Raw genomic sequence first — 19968 nt, 5'->3', positions numbered from 1 at the left:
CCATTCCGCTCATCGATCGTACCGGCTGGGGGCCACGGGTTGGGGAGATTTCCTTCCCAAGCTGTTGTGTTGATATGTCTTTTGTGTTATTTTACTTTTTGTCCGCTGCTGCTGCTGTTGCTGCTGCTCTCGCAGGACCAATTCTTCACTGCGGCAGTGACTTCATTGTTTCGTCCTTAGGCCGGCGTCGAAGGGCCTGACGACAGTTCCGGCGGCCGTGGTTGCGGTGTTTTTCGATATCAGCATAATTTTTCACTCCTCACCACCTCGGAAGGACTCTACCCCATTTTTTTTCTCGGCTCCAGAGAGTTTGGCGACTTCCCAAGACGCGCGTGTGGCAATAAAATCGTCAGCGTAGCGCGTTATAAAAGTGGGATCTTTTTTTTCCCTCTCGACTACGATGCCCACGGGTGTTTGAGTGGTTCCGTCAGGGAGGGAAATTCATATCATAATTTACTGTGATAGAAAAATTGATCCAACGCAAGGTATGATTATGGGTGCGGTGCGATGGTTTCTGTTTCTGGTTTGAATTTTGCCATTTTTTCAATTTTATTTGCACAACAAGCCAGCCATTTGAGGTTGAGTCGAAAGTAAAAGTATGCGCTATCTTCAATTGCGTTGAATATTCATTACATGTAAATTGAGACACATTGCGTGTTCGTATCACTCCTCGGTTAACCCATGCCCTCAACTCGATCTCGGGAAAATTCTAGCGAAAACAAGATGCCGTTTAAATCGCATACCCTTGCTGAGAGTTCATAGGAAAACAATTAATATACCACCGCCCCCAAAACGTTCGGCTTTGGTATGATTCATTGCGAAAACTTTCCCATTATCGATCAATTTCCCGCAACGGGAAGCGATTTCCATGCTTATCCGAGTGGTTGTGTCTTTCTCGAAATCACGATCGTAGCTTCCCTTCCCGGGGGGTTACAAGGCAAAAAACAAAAGGAAACAAAACAACGAAATGAAAAAGCTCCACGCCACCCAACGCTTGCGGGCGAGATCGGCTTTTTTCCCAGGGTGGAAACCGGAAACGTTACCCCGCTGCGGCAAATCCACACCCAAAGGCCGGAAACGGCCGGCAGCGCTCGAAACCGGACAGAACCCTGAAGCTACCTGCAGAGACCAAACCGAACCGGTCTTGTGCTATCTTTGTAACCGCACGTTTCCATTCCCTACGGAGGCTGTGGGAAGGCGATTTTTTTTGCTGCCGTCGTCGCTCCTTTCCCACATCATTCATTTGAGTCATAGATAAACTTTCCGGCCGGCGTTGCTGTGGGTATGGTCGAAGTTGGCCCTTTCCACAGCGCTGACGATGATAAGTAGGCTTAGAGGTAGCGTGGTTTCGGTTCCATCTCACCGATCGAGGCGAAAGGCTCGAACGAAAGTTTTCCACGCCACCACCACGAAAACGTCGGCCTCGAAGGACGCTACACGCATACATGCGCAGGGAGGTTGATTTTGCGAGTGAAAAAAAAAGGCTTTTCGAAGGCCACACACTTGGGTGCGTACGCACACCACTTTTAGGGTTGGATTTTCCTCGATTAACATTCACCTCACGTAGCATAGACTAGTAGCCTTTGGAAACTAGAAATCGGGGTTGGGTTGCAACTTTTAAATCGATCCTAATTTTCACACATTTCGTACAATTTTCCTCGTTGCTGGGTTTGAGGTTTTAGCGTAGACGTTCGATTTTCAAAAATCGAAAAATAAATCTATCTCAATAAGCTAAATCGAAGCGAGCGCTAGCGCAAGTCGTGGCTCTCTTGGACACGAGTTCAATTTTCAAGAACAGATTTTCCATTGCACGTGAAACGTCACTGCCGATTTTACGACGCAGCCGGCAGGTTGGAGTTTTCCCCTCTTCCCACGCGACCGTATGGAAGGGTAATAAAACTGAAACCATTCCATCTTCAGCGCACCAGCCCGCGTGAGGCGAAGTCGACTATGGGAAAACATAAAAGCCACCTTCTGCGATCGATTGTGGCGCAGCGATTGTAGTCTTTTCGCGAAAAGGAAGGCCAAGACTCGATGATTGTGTGTGTCTTTTTTTTAATTTTCACCACTTTTGAGCGGTTTTATCTCTCGTGCACGTTACAGCTGCAGCATATGCCGCTGGGCGTTGGATTTTTGAGCCGATTTGCATACCATTTTATGGCGCATTGAGTTCGGTGAAAATGATGCAAAATATGGAAATTCGACGGATTGGTTGATTCGTTTGGAAGCGTCATCTTCGGGTCATGTTTCTGCCGCAGGTTCTACGAAAACGTGCAAATGCGCCCCCGCCCCGTGGCTTACAGATTTCTGCCCCGTCAGCTGGGAATAAACTCATCCGAGCTAAACTGCGCCCGATGGAGGAATGTAACCATCCGGAAGCATTCAATTTGTATCGTCATTCAATTCCATCGTTCCGGTCTGTCCACCTCCCGTTCCCTACAGGGCCCCAGGCGAAACGAATCCATCGACGATGATTTGAAGTGTTTCATGTCAATTTGATTCCCTTTCTCGACAGATAGATTCCCCTGCTGCTGTCCCACCCAAACCAAAGTCCAGTCACCCGACGATAGAAGGCAAACGGCCCAGACGACGATCCCACATGACCTGGCTCCGTTCCGGGCCCAGACCGACCCGATCCGCTCGGCTGCCAGAGTTGGGACATATTTAATAAACTTTTTAATAAGATTTTCGACCAACAACTGCTCCGACGCCGTGAGGCGCAGCTGACACTACTACTGCGTTACGTTCGGGTAACGTATCTCCGGGTGCGATGGTCGTCTTCCAGGGCGCGCTTCGGTGAATGTATTTAAAATTCATATTTTATTCCTCCATTTTGCGAGCTGATCCACGGGACCCACAGCATACAGACGCCACCGTATGTGTATGTGTGTGGGGAAAATCTTCGGATCTCGTCGTACACATTCTGCCACATCATTCCTTTTTCCGCTTGCATTAACGCAAATCGAGCAAGGCGTGCCAGTGTGGAAGGAGCGGGACTATCTAGCGGAAAGCAGCGTGCACTCGCCCTCGATAAATTTTCCCGCACGTCCCAAGCTTGGGTGGCTTTATCTAATGAATGCCATGCTCGTCGCGCGCTTTTCGTTGCTGTTAAAATAAAACCCTAAAACGAAGTTGCGCCTCTCGAGACGGAATAGATTTGTCTAATCGATAATTGCGATTCCTGGTGGCCTTAGCGATGGAAAACGACCCCACGGAGGGTGGTAACGAGACTTAAAAGCCCTCCCGGGCGAGGAACACAGCTGCCCCGTCGAGAAAAAAAAGGGATCAGTCAACTCCAATTCGAAAGAATAATCCACCTAATTCAGTTCGTAAACTCATGCCTCCCTCGTTCCATTAGGCGGCTCCCGAACCACCACAATGACGAAGCCGGTGGCCATCTTGAGCCTCACCGTGATATGTTTCATCACCGAGGCACGCGGCCTGGAAAAGGCGGCCAACAGCATTTTTCTTTTGCCCAGCAGCTACCCCACAAATTGGACGCCCGAATCCATCCCAGTTCCGGCACATATTCAAATGTTGCGAGTCCAGGGGGGACAAAAAAACATTCCCCTACCACACCGTGAAACTTTCACTCCAGGGCCTGGGTGGGTGATACCGCGAAAGAAAATGGCCAAACTTTCGCCCGTTTATTGAGAAGAAACGACCGAAAGGTTGCTCTATTTTACACAAGGAGGGTGAGCCCTTTTGGAAGGGAGAAAAAATGAAACGAAAAGGGAACGTGGAGAGTGAGAGAGAGAGAGAGAAAAGAAAACTCGCGGTCTGAACCTCCATCCTGCCAACTTTGCGAATCATCCCGAGATATGGTTTTCCGGTTGTTTTCTTTTTTTCCTTTGTGTGTGTGTGTGTTTTCCATCCCACTCTGTCTCCCTTCTCGTGCCCTTTGTTTGAAAGCCAGACTGACCCCTCACGGCGGTAGGAAGGAATTTTCCCCCACACTGGCAGTTGCGGTCCGCAAGGATCAAAGCATATTGCTGCCCCAGTAGCCTCGCCGAGCGGTTGAATGCTTTCTTCAGCATTATGATAGCAATTTATGCTAGCTTATATTGAGGGACTTTAACTTTTTATTTCAATCGAACCGCCGTTTCGAGCACGCGAGCACATTCGTGAGGGGGGAGAGCTTTTTATCTCGCTCTGTTTAAAGACGTCTCTCCGTACGATGAAATTGTGTTGCTGAAAATGGCTTGTTTTTTTCTGCCAGTGTGTTGGTCGGTCGTTTTGGCTTTCTTTAATATCGACAGATCATCTGAACTCGATTTACGTCTTACCATCGATTGCGGTGGTCAATCGGACGCATCAAAACTATACAATTAACTTCATTACGGTCGCAAATTGTGTTCGTCCAAAACAAAAACGAACCACAACGAGAGGCTAGAGAACAAAAACAGCTGTCAGAGTGATTGGCTTCAGTCGATCATCCTGCGGAACGCGTGTCTCGCCGAATACTCGGAACCCGCTAATTAAGCACCCATCATATCGAACGCCCCAACGCCTGCCGACGCGAGCTGCCGCTGCAAGTGACGCAAAAAACCCAACCAGCGGCTTAAGAACCAACTTTGACGTAGCGCAAAATACTCCTTCAAACCGCACCCGAAAGGGAGGAACAGGTACAACTTTTCGCTTCTTTCCGGCTCGTTTTCTCACACCCCGAGTGGGTGGACGCGAGAGGCGCGAAAACTGAAGTGACGTAATCTGTACCGTAATCAGTGCCGGGAAAACCCGATTAGAGCTCGAGAGGCATCAGTAAATGAGTGCGGCAGTGCGCTTCTCGTTCATCCGGTTCGCGGTTCGGCACTTCAACTCGCCACACTAAACCCACCGTGCGCGTAGGTTGCTTCGATAAAGGACGTTGGTTGGGTGGAATATTATGTCTTTTTTGTCAGTGCTTTGTTTACTCCTCCAACCTGCCATTCGTTAGCGGCTTATAACTTGTCGAACTGAATTTCCACCCAAACTGCCGAACTGAATATTTCTACACGCGTGGGCCGCAATACACTCAATACGGCGGTGAATGGAAATAAGCTGCCGAAAAAAATGAAAATAAACCTGCCAGAAAAGCGTAACGTGCCAAAATTCCGACGGCTTTTAACGCCCATTTCCCACGGAGTTTCCCACGCGTTCTGGTGATTTCGGGACTGTTTTTTTTTTGTTTTCGTTTGCCCCCGCTGCGCTCCGGCGGGAAATTTCATCTGACCATTCATCTATCACGTAAATTATCTCCTTAAAAGGCACACCCGGCCGCGCGAATCCGTCTCCCCCACACTCTGAAATGCAAACAAACGCAACCATTTCGGGCTCGGAAAGGGGGAGCCGGAAAAGCCGGTTTTCGTTCCATCTTCGCTTGGGAAAGCAATTTCCACCTTATCACATGCTTACCGCCCTTGCGCGCCTCCATTCCCCTTGCCTTTCCCGGGTTGGGTCGAGGTGTGCCGATGAGCGATTACGTTGTCAGAGTGCCAGCAAGCCTTTGAAGCAACGGAGTAGGCGCTCGTGGGAATTGGATGGAAAATGGAGATTTCCATTCCACCCCGATTGAGCGCGCTCGGGAGTCGGGTGTGAAATAAAGCTGCGAGTTGCCGCCACCGGCTGAGCTGAATGGGGAGGGCTTAATGTGGTGGCTTTCACACGAGCTTTGATTGATTTTTCGTCCTCTTTTTTGGTGTGCGTGTGTGTGTGTGTGTCTCATCCTCACGCCGTGGTTGAGTAACTTTCGCGAACACGTATCCTGGGCACGCCATCCTGGCAGGGATGTTGTGTGAAAATGCTTAAAATTAATCCCTTTTTTGTGCAACAAATGTGAGCTTTAAGAAGTGGGAAGGTTATTTTCCCCAATCACGGCACTACAACCCTCGAACGGCAGTTGCTAACGAACTGAACTGGTTCATTTCATCACCACAAACCAGGCACCGTATGCCATCGCAACAGCAATCCGAGCGGTCATGGGTCGTGGATCAAAATAAATCGCACAAACAGCAAAACCCTCGACGGTAGCGATAATAGGCAATTTGTCTCGCCATTCTCCGCCCGTAAAAGGATACATCCCTGTCGCAACCCGGAGAAAAAATACCCTCCGTTTCGTCCATTACCCGGGGATCGGCCTCGAACGAATAGCGGCAGATAAACTAGCAACCGATAAGCTTGTGCGGGCGCGCTTTTCCATGCCGATGAAATCAGATCGGAAATCTTTTCGACCGGCCGGCCGATTCACCGTAAAACGACCCCCAGGACAATTTTCACGGCACTAAAGCGACCGGGTGCGCTTCCTTTAGCCGGCTGGCGGTTCAAATGAGCAGCTAAAGAGGAACTTTCGGTTGGAGTTGCTTCACCGGCTGACCGACTGCTGACCGGGGTGGAAGATGAGTAAGAGTGAGTAAGGTAAACTTTCGCCACGAAACGATGACCCACGCACTGGAGCACGGCCTTTTTTGGTTGATGAAAAGTAAAACCGTGAAGGAACGGGGAGAAGGATCTCGGCAGTGGAATGGGAATTAAATTTAGGCCGTGTTGTCGTCCTTCGGCATCTTGAATGCTGTTGTCGATGATGATGCTGTCGAGCGAACATCAAGAAGTAGATTTGTCAAGCATATCGCTTCCACTCCGGAAGCCACTTTGGGCGAGCGTTTTTGAAAGCGTCCGAGGGAGGGAAAACTTTTCCACGCGCACCACCACTGACCGGGTGGTTCTCGAGGTCGTGGCCACGATGAAGGAGTTTCTCGTTCGATTGAGCGATTGCCAACATTTCGACCACTCGACGCGGTGGTAGCTCGTTTTCCCGCAAACTAACGGGCAACAAAAAAAGGGAATGAGCAAATTTCCTCCCGAATTGACGGAGGCGGTCGGGTTTCCCGGGCCATTCGCGCGTCGATCGTGGCCAACCGAAGCAACCCCGGGTCGTTAGCCGTTTTAATTGACTCGTTATGAAACTTTTCGCCCGAAGGACGCAGGCTGGGAAATTTCTTCTCCAGCGTGCGCTCGTTTCGGCTTTCTATTCTCGAATGGAAGCGACCCCCTCGGGTGAAGGAATCGCACATAATATCGTTCGATTCCTGCCGCTCCCGTTTCGAGTGTTTTAATGGGACTCATAAATGGGATTTTATGCCTCCGAGCCCCAACCGCGGGGCGGCAGGATTTTTCAACTCTTCTTCCGGGAAATCGAACCAGTGGCAAAAGAAAAACAGCCCCACAGGGACACTGGCATGCGGCCGTACTCGATGGGTGGTCAGACGGGAAAGTGAGAAATGGAATAAGTAGAAGCAAAAAAAAGTAACAGACTCCGACATTTTAAAAAGCCTTCAAGCAGCCCGCTCGCTTTCCCGGCAATTACAACCGATCGTCCGCGATCGGTGTGAAAATGTTGCCTCCCATTCTCGGTTCTTGCGTTGGGATTTTCCCCCATTCTCCCGGAAATCCCCGAGCCCCTGACACGCCATTCGACGGCGCCCCGAAACCAGTGGGGGCATTATTCGTGCCATAAATACACAAATTACTTCAATGATGAGAGTGTTGGCTTTCTTTCGCCATCTTTCGTACGCCGGGCGACAGGCGATGGGAAAATTTCCCCGTGAGAGCTACTTACTGCCTTGCGGGACGATGAGATGGCGCAGCTGGGAGGCACGCGTCCTTCGCCAAGAAAAGCGAGACCCAAAAAAAACGCTCCCTCACCGACCGAACACCATCGTAATGCGAATAAGGCTTCGCGTCAAGCGTAGTGAAAGGGATTAGTGTATTTTTTTTGCTTTTCTCTTTTTCGATGAAGACGATAGGAACATTTTCGACATGCCTTCGATGAGTTTCCATGGCTTTTTGTTCGACGGCGCACGCCGCGGTCGAATTTAATGATGAGAATTAAATTCTTCCACGCGCCCGCTGCCAGTGAGCAAATTATTGCAAAACTGCCTCACGCGTATGTACGCCTCATTGGTTTTCATTATGGAGTGGCGGGTGGAAGAGCTTTTTTTATGCTCCAGGGAAGGATTCGATGTTTTGTGCTGCTTTCTACCCTCGTGGGCCATGTTGGGTGCGTGAGTGTTTTAGTTTTATTTCCCCACTCTCAGCTTAGCATATCGAGGGAAAAGCTTGGGTATTTTGTGAACGATTTATATTGACTTTTTTTTTTAATTTCAATCCCCCAATCGCTCCACGAATGGTTCATTTGAATGGCCGAACTCCGAACCGACCAGATTGTGCGCTTGTGGTGATTTTCCCCGGATCCGTAAAGCATCCGTTCGATTCCGGGTGATTGTGTTACTGTTATCGTGCCAACCAATCATAAAAAGGGGCTGCACAATTACTGCAATGGGTTCGGAAACCTCCCATCTCGTTTTAGGGGAGGGTAATTTCCAGCGCTATAAACTGTTGTGTGCTTCTTTTGAAAATGCCATTATCGTGCCGTTTTATTTGCTTCCCGGGAAAACGGGCAGCTGTTTCGTGGAATAAATCAGTTAAAATGTGATTGCAAAACGACACAATTATTATCCTGGCGATCGACGATCGGCAATGCGATTTAAATTCCCCGGCTCGAATTCCACCGTTCGTTCGGGTGGAAAATGTTAGAATTCACTTTTAACCGATGCGGTTTTCCCGCTTGCCCGGCGCAGTTCTATCAATTAACATTACTATCTGTCCCATGTGGCCACGAGCTGCGGGTTGGCCGAGGTAAAATTAGATTGCAATCAACCCGAAGATGCGGCTGATAAATTGCATCCCATTACCAGACAGGCTCCCGAGGCGCGGTCGGTAATGTCCAACTTTGAATCCAATTAACACCCGTCCCCGGACCCGTAATGTTGCCTTCAGAATGCCAGAAGAGCGTTTCTTCGAAGGGAATTTTCCAACTCCGCGTACTTAAGGGACCGCATCGGTCTAGCTGCATCCGTTCAGGCACACTCATTAGCATAAGAATCTATTATTTACATTATTCTTCAGGCTGCAGGATGGCGGGTTGATGAAGCTGTCGCGACCTCACGCCGACGCTCGGGTTCACCGTTTCCGTTTCGCGCTTGATGAAACGGCTTTCGCCCGTTCGCTTTTACGGTCGTTTTAATGAGCCGGACCCAGCTGGCCGTCAGGAGGGGCTACACGTTCGCGTACACTCGAGAACATTCGCTTACGCACACCGCTCAAACTCAGGCAACTTCTTGGAACACGCTTTGCCTATGGCCCTTTTTTCCCGTCTCACGAAGTAGGCGCACTTTCCATGGTAACGGAGGCAAAATTTTTGTGACACACACACGCGCTCGTACACACATACACACACACTCGCACACGAAAGAAGAAGAACACGCCCGTTCCACACAACTCACTGCGTCAATGCGGCAACCGAGGTCACAGGAGGTACGCCGTACTTCGGAAAATCTTACAATTACAACGGCACGCGCGGCCCCACGGGTGCTTCGCTTCCGTCCGCCGGAACGTGCGCTGGGATGAATTTAAATTTTGGGGCTCCGGTTCCGCCTCGACGGGTACGCGCTTTTCCCAGACCCCGAACCACTCGGTTCCCTTTTTTTTGAGCGGCAAGCTTTTCCGGAGCCGCTGACAGCCGGGCCGGAAGCCTGAAGTGGGCCTCCGGTGGATGGCACCTTCCAAAAGGCAGCTTCTTTCCGGGGAAAAGCGGCAAAAAATCACTTTCGCTCAAAAACCTCCGCACTGGAGCACTCTCGCACACGCACGCACCACACGCTCTGGGGCGTCCTGTCAGAAGGGACCGTTTTCCCTCACGATACACGTTTTTTGACGTTGCTTCACTGCCGCACCGTTTCAAGGCCTGCTTTGAGAGGCGAAGGATCGAAATTTGACCCTCCACGAGCCGTAACCGGTGTACATGAATCAGCTGTTAATCCTAGCAGGGGTTGTGGCACACACTATCGTATCACCCGTGCCGTTAATCGTACCGATTAGGATTTCCATCCAACGCTCCAAGCGCTCGTCGGTGAAACGGTTTATCGCGCGATTGTCGATTGAAGCGAATCGCCCAGCGAAAAGCGGTGGTGAAAAATCACGACGCACCCGGGCGGTTACTTTCTCACGAACACGCGCACACGCACGCAACGCCGGTTCCGTCGATCCGGTTCCGTTGCCCAGCGAGATGAAACTGACCTCCCGTCGGTTGCCGGAGTCTGCAGAGACGACGGATACTTAGGATGGTTATCATCGTCCTGGTTTTCCCACCCTGGGCTAGTGGCCACGAGCTCTGGTGGGTGGGGATGCGTCAGGCCGAACGCACGAAAGCGCCGGATGAATGGCTTTTGTTTCTTGGTTCCGCGGTGATGCTGGCCGAAGCTCAGCCGGGTTCATTCCGGCGAAAGTCGTGCGTTCACGCGGGTGAACAACTTCTCTTATCAGTTGGGGGACGTGTTTCGACTCGGAGCTCGGCTGTAAGAACAACAGTAACGATTGGATCTATGGGTGATGGGTGTTTTCGGGGGTGTTGCAACAAATTAAATACAACTTCAATAAATATAATAAAGTAAATGAACAACATTTGATGATAGGCTAATGATACAAGTAATTTTTATTGAAAAGGATGTACATGAAACGTCACAACTTATAACTTATCAATATAGCTTTTAAATGGTTTAACTAATATCTAAATTTACGTAAAATTAGAAAAATTGTCATCATTTTTTCTTTTATTTATAAAAGCATCCCAGCATGCTTTTAAATCTCTTACATGTAGCTCTGTTCATATAGTACATTTGGGCTATTTTTATTTCGTTTGGGCGATTCTCCTACATACCTATATTTTTGCTCTATTACTACTTCTCGAAAAGTATTCCTAACGAAGCGTCTCATCGAGCTGCTGGTGCCCCCAACAAACCCCCAGCAATCTGTTCCTTGGTGCTTTTCCAAACGCATTTCCCATTTCCCATGTCGACCGTCAGCACCAGCACCCATTTTCCCATTTGCAGCTGGTGCTTTCCGTCGAGGGTGTTGGATGAAATCGCTCCATACACGCCGAAGTCCACCCGATCGGTGCTAGCTGGCGCGTTCGTACTCCCGACGGCTGCGTACTGCGTGCGCGACAGTGGCCCGATGGCCCAGTAAACTAGTAAACCGAAGTCGACCATTCGGTCTCTGGAATGAACGCCCTCACTAGGACAAACGGTAACCCGCGGGCTTTCCGGATGAACGTACCGGGCAAAAAGGATGCCCGCTTGGTGGCTTCGGTTCCGGTGAGAAGCCCTCTTCGATCCCGCACCCAGGAACATCCCCTCAACAGCGCATTCCTTTGCGCCATGTGGTGCACCTGACCCCGGACACGGCGTTTCCGGTTGGCACCGAAAAGCGGATGCTCGTTCGCCCGTGAATTGTTGGCCTTGAGCGCATCGCGACAGGTCGGCCGTTTCTCCTGGCCGCAGGAAAAGCAGGAGGAAAAGTATGGGAAGCACAGGAACGATGCAGTGGTAACGCGAGTGCATCACCGGCTGACCGTGACACGGGGCCGGTTTCGTCCGGTGGCTTGCTATGGTTATATTTTGTTGCGCATTTGAAATCCATACCGTGGTTGGTGGCGTTTGGAATTTAATTCAAAACGGTCGTTGATGGAAATTTAATTACCGCGTTGGTTTAAATAATCGTTACTGTCTGTTGCAATTGGCAAGTGTTTAGATGCGTTGGAACGCATTAGATTGACAAATTTGGAGCCAATTTTACCCCTGGGATGCATTACAAAAGAGATTAATCATTGGGGAACCACCTTAGTCCTCTTATGGACCTATGGAAAGTAGCACAAACCAACAACAATGTTTAGTTCGTTGTAAAACGATGATAAGAAAACACCATTCCTTCATAAACCATTCAAGATTGACAGCGTCTGGGATGCTTGGTTTACAGGAGAGAAAAAAAATGCATCCACCATTTGTAACACACCCACACGTCTCGCAAGAGAAGCATAGCGCGAGCGCCAGACAGTCGGGACTTCATCGTAAAATACTTTACCACCGACCGGGAGCAAGAAACGCCATAATGAACTGCCTTATCCCACGAGAGCCACTCGCCCGAAGGCGCTCCCTTGATGCACCTGATGCATGACACGTCAGCCAAATTTAATCTTCACTCCCACCACCGGAGGATAACGAAAGTGAAATATAGTTTGAGCGCGAAAGAAAAAAAAGCCCCAGCACAAGTGATAACGGAATCACTTTGCGCGCTCGGGAAACGGGTGTGGAAAAGTTTTGCCACTTTTTTTTGCGGCCCCTTTTTCCCATACACAGCTTGTCAGTTCGGAGGCCTTTTTGTTGTCCTTTTTCTTTCGCGCACATAATGACATGCAATTGCATTAGGGTTGGGGTCTCGCGGAAAAAAAAAACGTCTCCACACATAGTTCCCGGGAATCGTGACTAACATGGTAATGCATCATTACGGGTGCTAATCTGATTCCGGTTCGGGGGCCGCCAGTGAGCGACGAGATTATTTTTGCGGTTAACGACGGCACACCAGCGGTACGTGGTGCTCCTCGAGTTCCCGAGGGGGCAGTTGTTGAAGAGGTAATTAAAAATTCAACGACAACCCGCACCGAACACTGCTGCTGCTGCCCTCCAGCTCATGTCTACGGATGTTGTCGACGGATTGCCGACGTTGAACGGACGTGCCCCGAAGACACGACAGGTGAATCTGTACACCCCCCATTACTGAGGTGGCCCGAATGAGGGGGAATTAAAACAGATCCCAAAAAAACACACAATTACCAGCGAAAGGATCTACGGCAGGATTCGAAACCGCCTCCCATCCACGGTGTGCTGTAGTTAATTCTTCAATTTAATTATCCTCCCACGGTTGGGCGCGACGTGGCAGACACTGGGTCGTTTTATCGCGGTGATATACGCCAATACGTGCGTGAAAAATCCATCATCAAAAACCGTCGTATCGCGTCAAGCGAGCAATGAGTGCACGCGTAAGATCCAATTTTATTGTTAATTCCCTGCATCGAGAATATCACGTTTTCCGCGAAAACGCTGATGGAAAATCGCTCCCACCTTCCATGATTCTTTTGCCTTTGCCGAGAACCGCCGGCCGGGACCGGCAATCGAAAGCATAAAACACGCAACTGATTAACGATCCGTTACGGATGGCTTACGGGGAAAATGAATTCGAACCGTCCGATTTGGGGGCCATTTGTGGGCGAGCAGTGGGAGTGCATTAAAAATTAATATCCCATCCCGACGTTTCGTCCGGCGGTTCGTCCTGATCCTTGGGGTATTCGTCGAAGTTGGACAGGTCGCTGTCGGACTCGATCGGGCGCACGAGTGGGGCTGGCATCGTGCGTTCTTTCAGCCGCTGCCACTCGAAGTTTCCGAACCAGCTGTAGTTAAGATACAACCAAGAAACGCTATTAGCTACTAACCCTCATTGTACGCCTTCTCGTTCACAGACTTACGGATGATTTTTAATGTCAGCTATGCCGTTCTTGCCGTAACCGAGCCGCTCAGCTGCTGTCTGACGGCAAAGACGTTTGATCAGTACTTGTGCCTTTTTGGGGACGCGTGATGGCAACTCGATGATGTCGATTCCTCGCAGGATAGCATTGTACGTCTTCATGTGGTTCTTTCCGCGGAATGGAGGTTTCCCAACCAGCAGTTCGTGGATCAGCACACCAAGAGCCCAGTAATCGACGGCCCGATCGTGGCCCTTGTTGAGGATGATCTCCGGGGACACGTACTCGGGCGTACCGGCAAATGTCCACGTCTTCTGGTTTGGTCCAATGCGCTTGGCAAACCCGAAATCGACCTGCGAAAGAGGCAGAAGAACCGGTATGAAAACTTCCCGTAAACGTTAGTCTCAGATTCACGATACTTACCAGCTTGATGTAACCGTTCTCGTCCAACATCAAGTTCTCAGGTTTTAGATCCCGGTAAATCATGTTCCGAGTGTGTAGATACGCGAACGCCTCGACGACACACCCTGTGATGAAGCGAGCCGTACGTTCATCGAAAAACTTGCTCTTCTGCAACACTGTCCAGACGTCTCCACCTAGACAAGCCTCCATCAGGAAGTACAGATACTTTTTATCTCGGTACGTCTTGTACAGCCTGCAATGATGGAAGACAGAGGATGCAACATAATGAACAGTAAGTAAGGAATCAAACAAAAGAAATATGTACTCTAGAATAGAATTTTCTTGCTACATTCCAGGGTGCCTGTCAGAACTGTATCACGTTGCAAACACATCTTTATCAAGGAAAAGTAAAATACAACCTCCCGATTTCGCCATGCTAATAACCTAGCTGACAAAGTTGACCAGCATGACCAGGCCAAATCGATGTCCCAGCACGTGACATCAAACGGTTAGGCTCCCATCGGCGAACCATCGAAAGTGATCTGGGGAAAATAACGAATAGGCGCAACAACTGCAAAAAAAGTGCTGCACATTCCCACGACCGACATCGGAGTATCGGTTTCAATCAGCATCAGACTCTTCCCTCCAGAGACCGAACGAGGGATTCGATCGCTTTTCACACACCGCCCGTAATTCAATCCGAACCGTTAACGCGGTCGTTTCCCCCCAAAACCCACTGTGGGGACTCCGTGATCAAAGCAACCAACGAATTCACCTCCTTCTGCCTGAGGTGGGATTGCTATCCGCGAGGGAGATATTCCGGTCCGGCATTCAATTCAAATCGGACACCGACACGCCAAACCAACGGCAACAATCATCGCCCCATCCGATGCCGAAACCGATACAAATGGATTCGGGGTTTTTTTTTCGTTGCGTTTTGTTCGGTTGTTCCGCTCCCATTTTCCTGTGACCGTGGGAACCTAAGCCCGGAAATGCGCCCACCCTAACGACGTCCTTACCGTACGATGAACGGGCTGTTGCAGCTCAGCATGATGTCCTTCTCGCTGTAGGCGTGCTCCTGCTGCTGCTGGCGCACCATTTCGATCTTTTTCAGATACTTCAGTGCGAACGTTTGCTGGCTTTTGTACTGCACCAGTTCCACCCGGCCAAACCCACCGATACCGAGCGTCCCGATGTAGGTCAGATCGTGCAACTGGATATGGTCGTACTCTGTGGATAACAAGCACAGTAGAGAGAGAGAGAGAGAGAGAGAGAGAGAGAGAGTGAGAAAAAGCACGCGTGTAAATCGAGATGTGGATGAGCAGGTGATTGGAAGCGGGTCATCGTGTCGAGTGAAGCGCAACGAGACGTGTTGACGCGTCCCTGCCCTTGGACATGTGCGTTGGCAATCACCTGAGACAATATTTGTCATCGTCGAGCTGCGTGGTATCGTGTCGGAGAGCTGCACCTCGCGTAGGGTTTCCAAGCCCCCAAGGAACTCGTTGAATGCACTGCAAACAGATACGTATAGGTTAGCCAAAGATGCGGGAGAGCTAAACAGGGAAGCAACCCCTATCATGAATCTGCCTCAAAGTTGACGTACATTCGATTTAGAGTGAGACACTCAGTTCCGGGTGGGTTTGCGATGATGCTTGCTAACCGGCGGTCCTCGTGGAGAAGGGCCTGTTCGCCAAAATACGCCCCACGCTGCAACGTCCCGACAAGGCGATCGTTGCCCTTCTTGTCGGTTTTGATCACGTTCACGCTGCCTCCGCGAATGATGTAGAACTTGTCACCTGGATCACCCTGCTGGATGATGGTTGACCCGGTGGCGTAGAATTCCTATCCAGACACAACAAAAGGATCAGCTACGAAACGTCCGAATTGATGGAAAACCCGATCTTACCCGCTTCAACAGATCAGAGATCTTGTGCAGCTTCTCAATCTCGAGGTCCTTCAGCACGGACACGGTACTAAGGAACCGGACGTTCTCCTCGCGCTCCTTCCGGCCACTTTTCATCATAATCTTCTGGAAAACCTTCCGCTCGAGCAACCACACACGTGCCCCACTCGTGACACGGATCGAAGCGAACCGTTTGGCCTTGTAAAGGATGGCCAGCTCACCAAACACCACACCTCGGCCGAACGATTTGATCACCTTGTTGTCGACCACCACCTCGTAGGTGCCCTCTTCCGACACGAAGAAGTGCGCCCCAATGTCACCCTCCTTGATGATGTAGCTGTTGGGTGGGAAGGACATCGAGCTCATGGCCGCCGTTACCGCCTGCAACCGCTCCTCGTCCATCATGTTGTTGAGGAAATCGTTCGCCCCGATCGCCGTCTTGATCAGTCGCTCCGTGTCAGCGCTTTTCGGGTGCGTCGGGATGACGATGTCCTTCGACTCCTTCAGGTCGGTTTTGTCCGACACGACACCCTGTTTGCGTGTCTTTTTCTGCGTCACCGTCCGGCTGTCCAGCTCCTCGATGATCGACCGCTGGGAGGAGATCTTACGCAGGAGCATCTCCTTGTTGAGGGGTTGAGGTGGCATCAACTCTGGGACATCATCCGCGGGTGGATCTTGCTCTTCGGGCGCAGGAACCGGTGGAGGTTCCCTGGCTGGTGGTGGTGCTGTTGGCAGTGGAATTTCCTATAAACAAGAATTTGGTAAGGTACCCTTCCGATAATAAACACAGTCAGCGCACGTCAGCTAACCTTTTCTTCTTCCCGCAGGTTAGCCGTCTGGCGGAGCATCGATTCCTGAAGTGACCGGTTTAAGATCTCGTCCACGAGGCTCTGCTCCAGCTGGCTTCTAGGTGGGGGCAACTTCGGTGGCGTTGGTTCCTCATCCTGCGACGTGTCATCGGTATCATGCTGTCTACTCACGCGAGGTGGCAGATCCGGTGGCAACACCGATGACCGATCGTCCTCGGAACTAGGCGCTTCGGGTACTACATCTTCAATTGGTTTCCGTACCGGGATCACATCGTAATCGGACATCTCTCCGTCATCGCGTAACTGGTGCTCCACGGCAGGTTTACTATCCTCAGCGCGCTGTTCGTTTACCGGGGAGAGATTCTTTTCGGGCGAACCAGCACGCCCCTGGACTTCCGTCGGCTCACTGGGTGGTTTTGGTGGTGCCGACTCCGGCGGTTTGCAGTTGTCCTGCAGCTCCTGTATCTCGCTCTCCAACTGGATGAGTATGGCCCGCTCGCTCTTCGACAGCTGTTTGTATCCCTTCGACTGTAGCGCCAACATGTGGAGGATCTTGTTCTGTAGCAGGTCCTTCAGCATTCGCTCCCGACCCGGCCCCAAGGGTGGCTCCGCAGTGGATGTTTCTCGCGAACTACAGCTGATCTTTACGTCAGCTGAATCACGCGGTTTTGAAGCTTTCCGCTCGATCGTCGGTCCTGGAGCCACGATCGTAGGAATCGGTGCTGGCGGGGTCCACGGTTCTTTCGCTGCTGGCGAACCGGAAGGATCGGGCTCGGGATTAGAACCATGCGCGGGCACAACGCTCGAAATATTGAGCGGCTCATCCAACGATCCCAGCCCCGACTCACGTTCATTTGATTTGACCATTACGGTGGAGGTCACCGGTGGTGGTTGGGTCTTTTCAGGTCCTATATAGCCATTGGAGCGGTTAACCATTGGCGGCACCGATTGTGGGAGCTCTTCGTCGATAAGCCGCCGTGTGACACGTGTACCCTGCAAAGAACCAAACGGATAAAGCCGACGATCGCTACACGCGTATGTCATAAATCTCCGGACAGAGTAAAACTCAACTCCAACGGCGGGAAATGTCACTCTCGAGTGGTTATCATCGCCTGCTTCGACCGGTAAATCAAGCTGTCAAAGACGTTTCAGAGCCTAAAATAGCTCCATTGAAGTGCTCCACAAACAAACTAGCATCCGCGAGCGGACCGGTGATAAGCGATCGGGGCAATCGGACAATCGGGCTTAAATCGGCATAGGAGGAGTCATCGCCTTCAGTCGTCATCGTGCTAAATAGCCCAGATAAAACCCTGAAGTACGTCGCTAGGGGGCCTGAGCTTCGAAACACCTTCGGAAGCGCACAACGATGGAATTACGTGCCGTGGTCTGGGACGGCCGTTTCCTGCTGCAAGGAGCGCACTCTCGAGATAATGCGTTTGCTCCATCAAGAGTCGTTGCTGTGTTAAGGAAAGCATGAACCACTTTGATCCTGCTTCGCATTGCGATGGCACAAACAAACGGAACTACCCTCCGGGGAACGTAGTTAAAAATAGATTTGCGCAACTTCACGTCAATAGTGAGGGGGTGGAAATAAAACACCCACCCGGGGAAGCGCCCATAATGAGTTGATAATGATTGGAGTCCCCGTTGCACACACCACCAAGGCGTCCGCGAAGATTCCGATAAGAAATGACAACCGCACCGTGATAATGCCCTGCTCCGGTTTGTTCGTCGGATGCTTTTTGCGTAATTAAAATTTTGTCAGCAAACTACAAAGAAGCCGAGCCAAAGGGGTTGTAAACGTCACGCGCGTGAGGGATTATTCTGCCTTCGCCGGGCACCGTTTAGAGCCTGGTATGTTAATGCACACCGGATGACTCGGTTCCCGACGTGCTCCAGCTGTGCTCGGTTCGCACACTCAACGAGACCTCATCAAAGCACCAAGGAGTCCCTCATTTGGTCTCATCAAACTTTCATCCACGAACAGCACGACCCAGCTGGCCCCACTAGTGGGCCCCCCTCATTTTCCACTGACCCAGTTCCGGGCGACAGATGGACAAACGCGGGATCACCGACGTGGTGCCACCGTTTCGAAAACACCATTCTCGTCGTTGTCGTGTTGTGGCCCCAAGCAATCCCAGTGCCGCGATAAGGGACCTTCGCATGTCCGGCAGGAACGGGGATGGGGTTAGGAATGCATCGAGGGATGTTTTACTCACCACCACGTCGCCATCGCCGGTCCCCGGGACGGGCAAGTTAAACGAGCCTTGCTTTCGGCCGAAGAGCTTTGCGAAGCACGCCATCACGCCAGGACTTCACGCATCGATGGCACGACGTCCAGCCAACCCACGGTTACGGAATGTGAATACAAACTTTTCACGGCACCAACTGCTGTTTAGGGGTGAGTTTTTCACCGTTGCAACACGTGCAACAAAGCAAGAAAAGAAAACACCACGCACTATCAATTCACTTTCGCTCTTTTTCACCAGACTGCCGCCGTCTTCAGAGGAACATCTTCGAACAGTAACAGCTGCTGGCAGCATCCGAACCACACGATCTCAATCAGATGGATTGTTTTTCCCTCGGAATACACTCGGAAAACAGACGCGTCTTTGAGAGAACGAACGAAGCACAACCCCTTCAAGCACAACACCTACTTGCAGCAGTCAGACGACGTTGGTTCAGCCGGTTCCTCGTCGACAAACCGAATCTAACCGTCGCTCGGATCGAACTGACCGCGACACGGTCGAATGGCACCTGTCGCAGGAGGTTGGGTGGATGGGCCTGTTGAAGCTGCCGGTGTGTAATTATTAGAAACCAATTACAAGCCAGCAACACCACCACGAAGCAACCGATACGGTGATATCGCGTCCCGTGTCTTCGTGTGCACCTTTCGCGGGCAACCGACTTAAAGGGCTCTCCCTTCCCTCACGGACCTGCATAAGATAGCCTTTATCTACGCACGCATTTGCTCCCTTGAGGTGGAAAGATTTCCCAGCGTCTTTGCTGTGTTGGTAGAGCTGTTCGAACGGGTGGATCCGCACTGCCCTTACAATCACTGGTAGCCCTTACAATCGCCGGTGTGAAGGGGCTTGTTTTGCTTTGAATTCCCTTTGTGGAATTCTCGGTTTTAAACTAGTTTAGAATTTGCTAGGCATTATGGATGAACTTATTAGCCAAGGTTTAGGAGCATCGTTTGAAACACAATAAACCGATCGAATGTATTAGATTCATGCTACTAGAAAGTCCCTAATTGCGCTATTTTACAAAACAGAAAGATAATTACGGACGCGGAATGGAATGAAATGTAATTTGCGAAAATAAAAACCAATATACGATGTTTTTGCTATATAATTAGATAAATACTCATGGAAATACGCATAACTCAACAATAATTGTAATCATAAAGATTATTTAAGACGCGGAATAATATATAATTTGCGGAAAATACGAACAACGAACGA

At 50.5% G+C, this 19968-nt stretch overlaps 1 protein-coding gene across 1 annotated transcript; it reads right to left on the bottom strand.

Moving 5' to 3' along the window:
- Window positions 1–12890: 12890 nt before the first annotated feature.
- LOC128722630 (cGMP-dependent protein kinase 1) lies at window positions 12891–18807 on the bottom strand. Its single transcript, XM_053816306.1, has 9 exons — window positions 18724–18807; window positions 16505–17497; window positions 15699–16439; window positions 15396–15634; window positions 15206–15303; window positions 14812–15022; window positions 13814–14045; window positions 13394–13743; window positions 12891–13318 (listed from the first exon to the last, which is right to left on the bottom strand). The coding sequence occupies exons 1-9, from the start codon at window positions 18805–18807 to the stop codon at window positions 13156–13158; spliced, it is 3111 nt and encodes a 1036-aa protein (XP_053672281.1). The 3' UTR covers window positions 12891–13155.
- Between the last annotated feature and the right edge of the window lie 1161 nt (window positions 18808–19968).

This window comes from Anopheles nili, chromosome 3, assembly GCF_943737925.1.
Source record: "Anopheles nili chromosome 3, idAnoNiliSN_F5_01, whole genome shotgun sequence".
Classification (NCBI taxonomy): Eukaryota; Metazoa; Arthropoda; class Insecta; order Diptera; family Culicidae; genus Anopheles; species Anopheles nili.
The sequence above is the reverse complement of the archived record's forward strand: the minus strand, read 5'-3'. Positions and strand labels throughout refer to the sequence as shown.

Bases quoted from the DNA above. Each gene is read 5' to 3' on its own strand.
- LOC128722630 (XM_053816306.1), bottom strand. From the start codon at position 18,807: ATGGCGTGCTTCGCAAAGCTCTTCGGCCGAAAGCAAGGCTCGTTTAAC. The intron at 16,440-16,504 runs GTTAGCTGACGT...TCTTGTTTATAG, and splicing joins ACCTGCGGGAAGAAGAAAAG to GAAATTCCACTGCCAACAGC. The intron at 14,046-14,811 runs GTAAGGACGTCG...CCATCATTGCAG, and splicing joins AACAGCCCGTTCATCGTACG to GCTGTACAAGACGTACCGAG.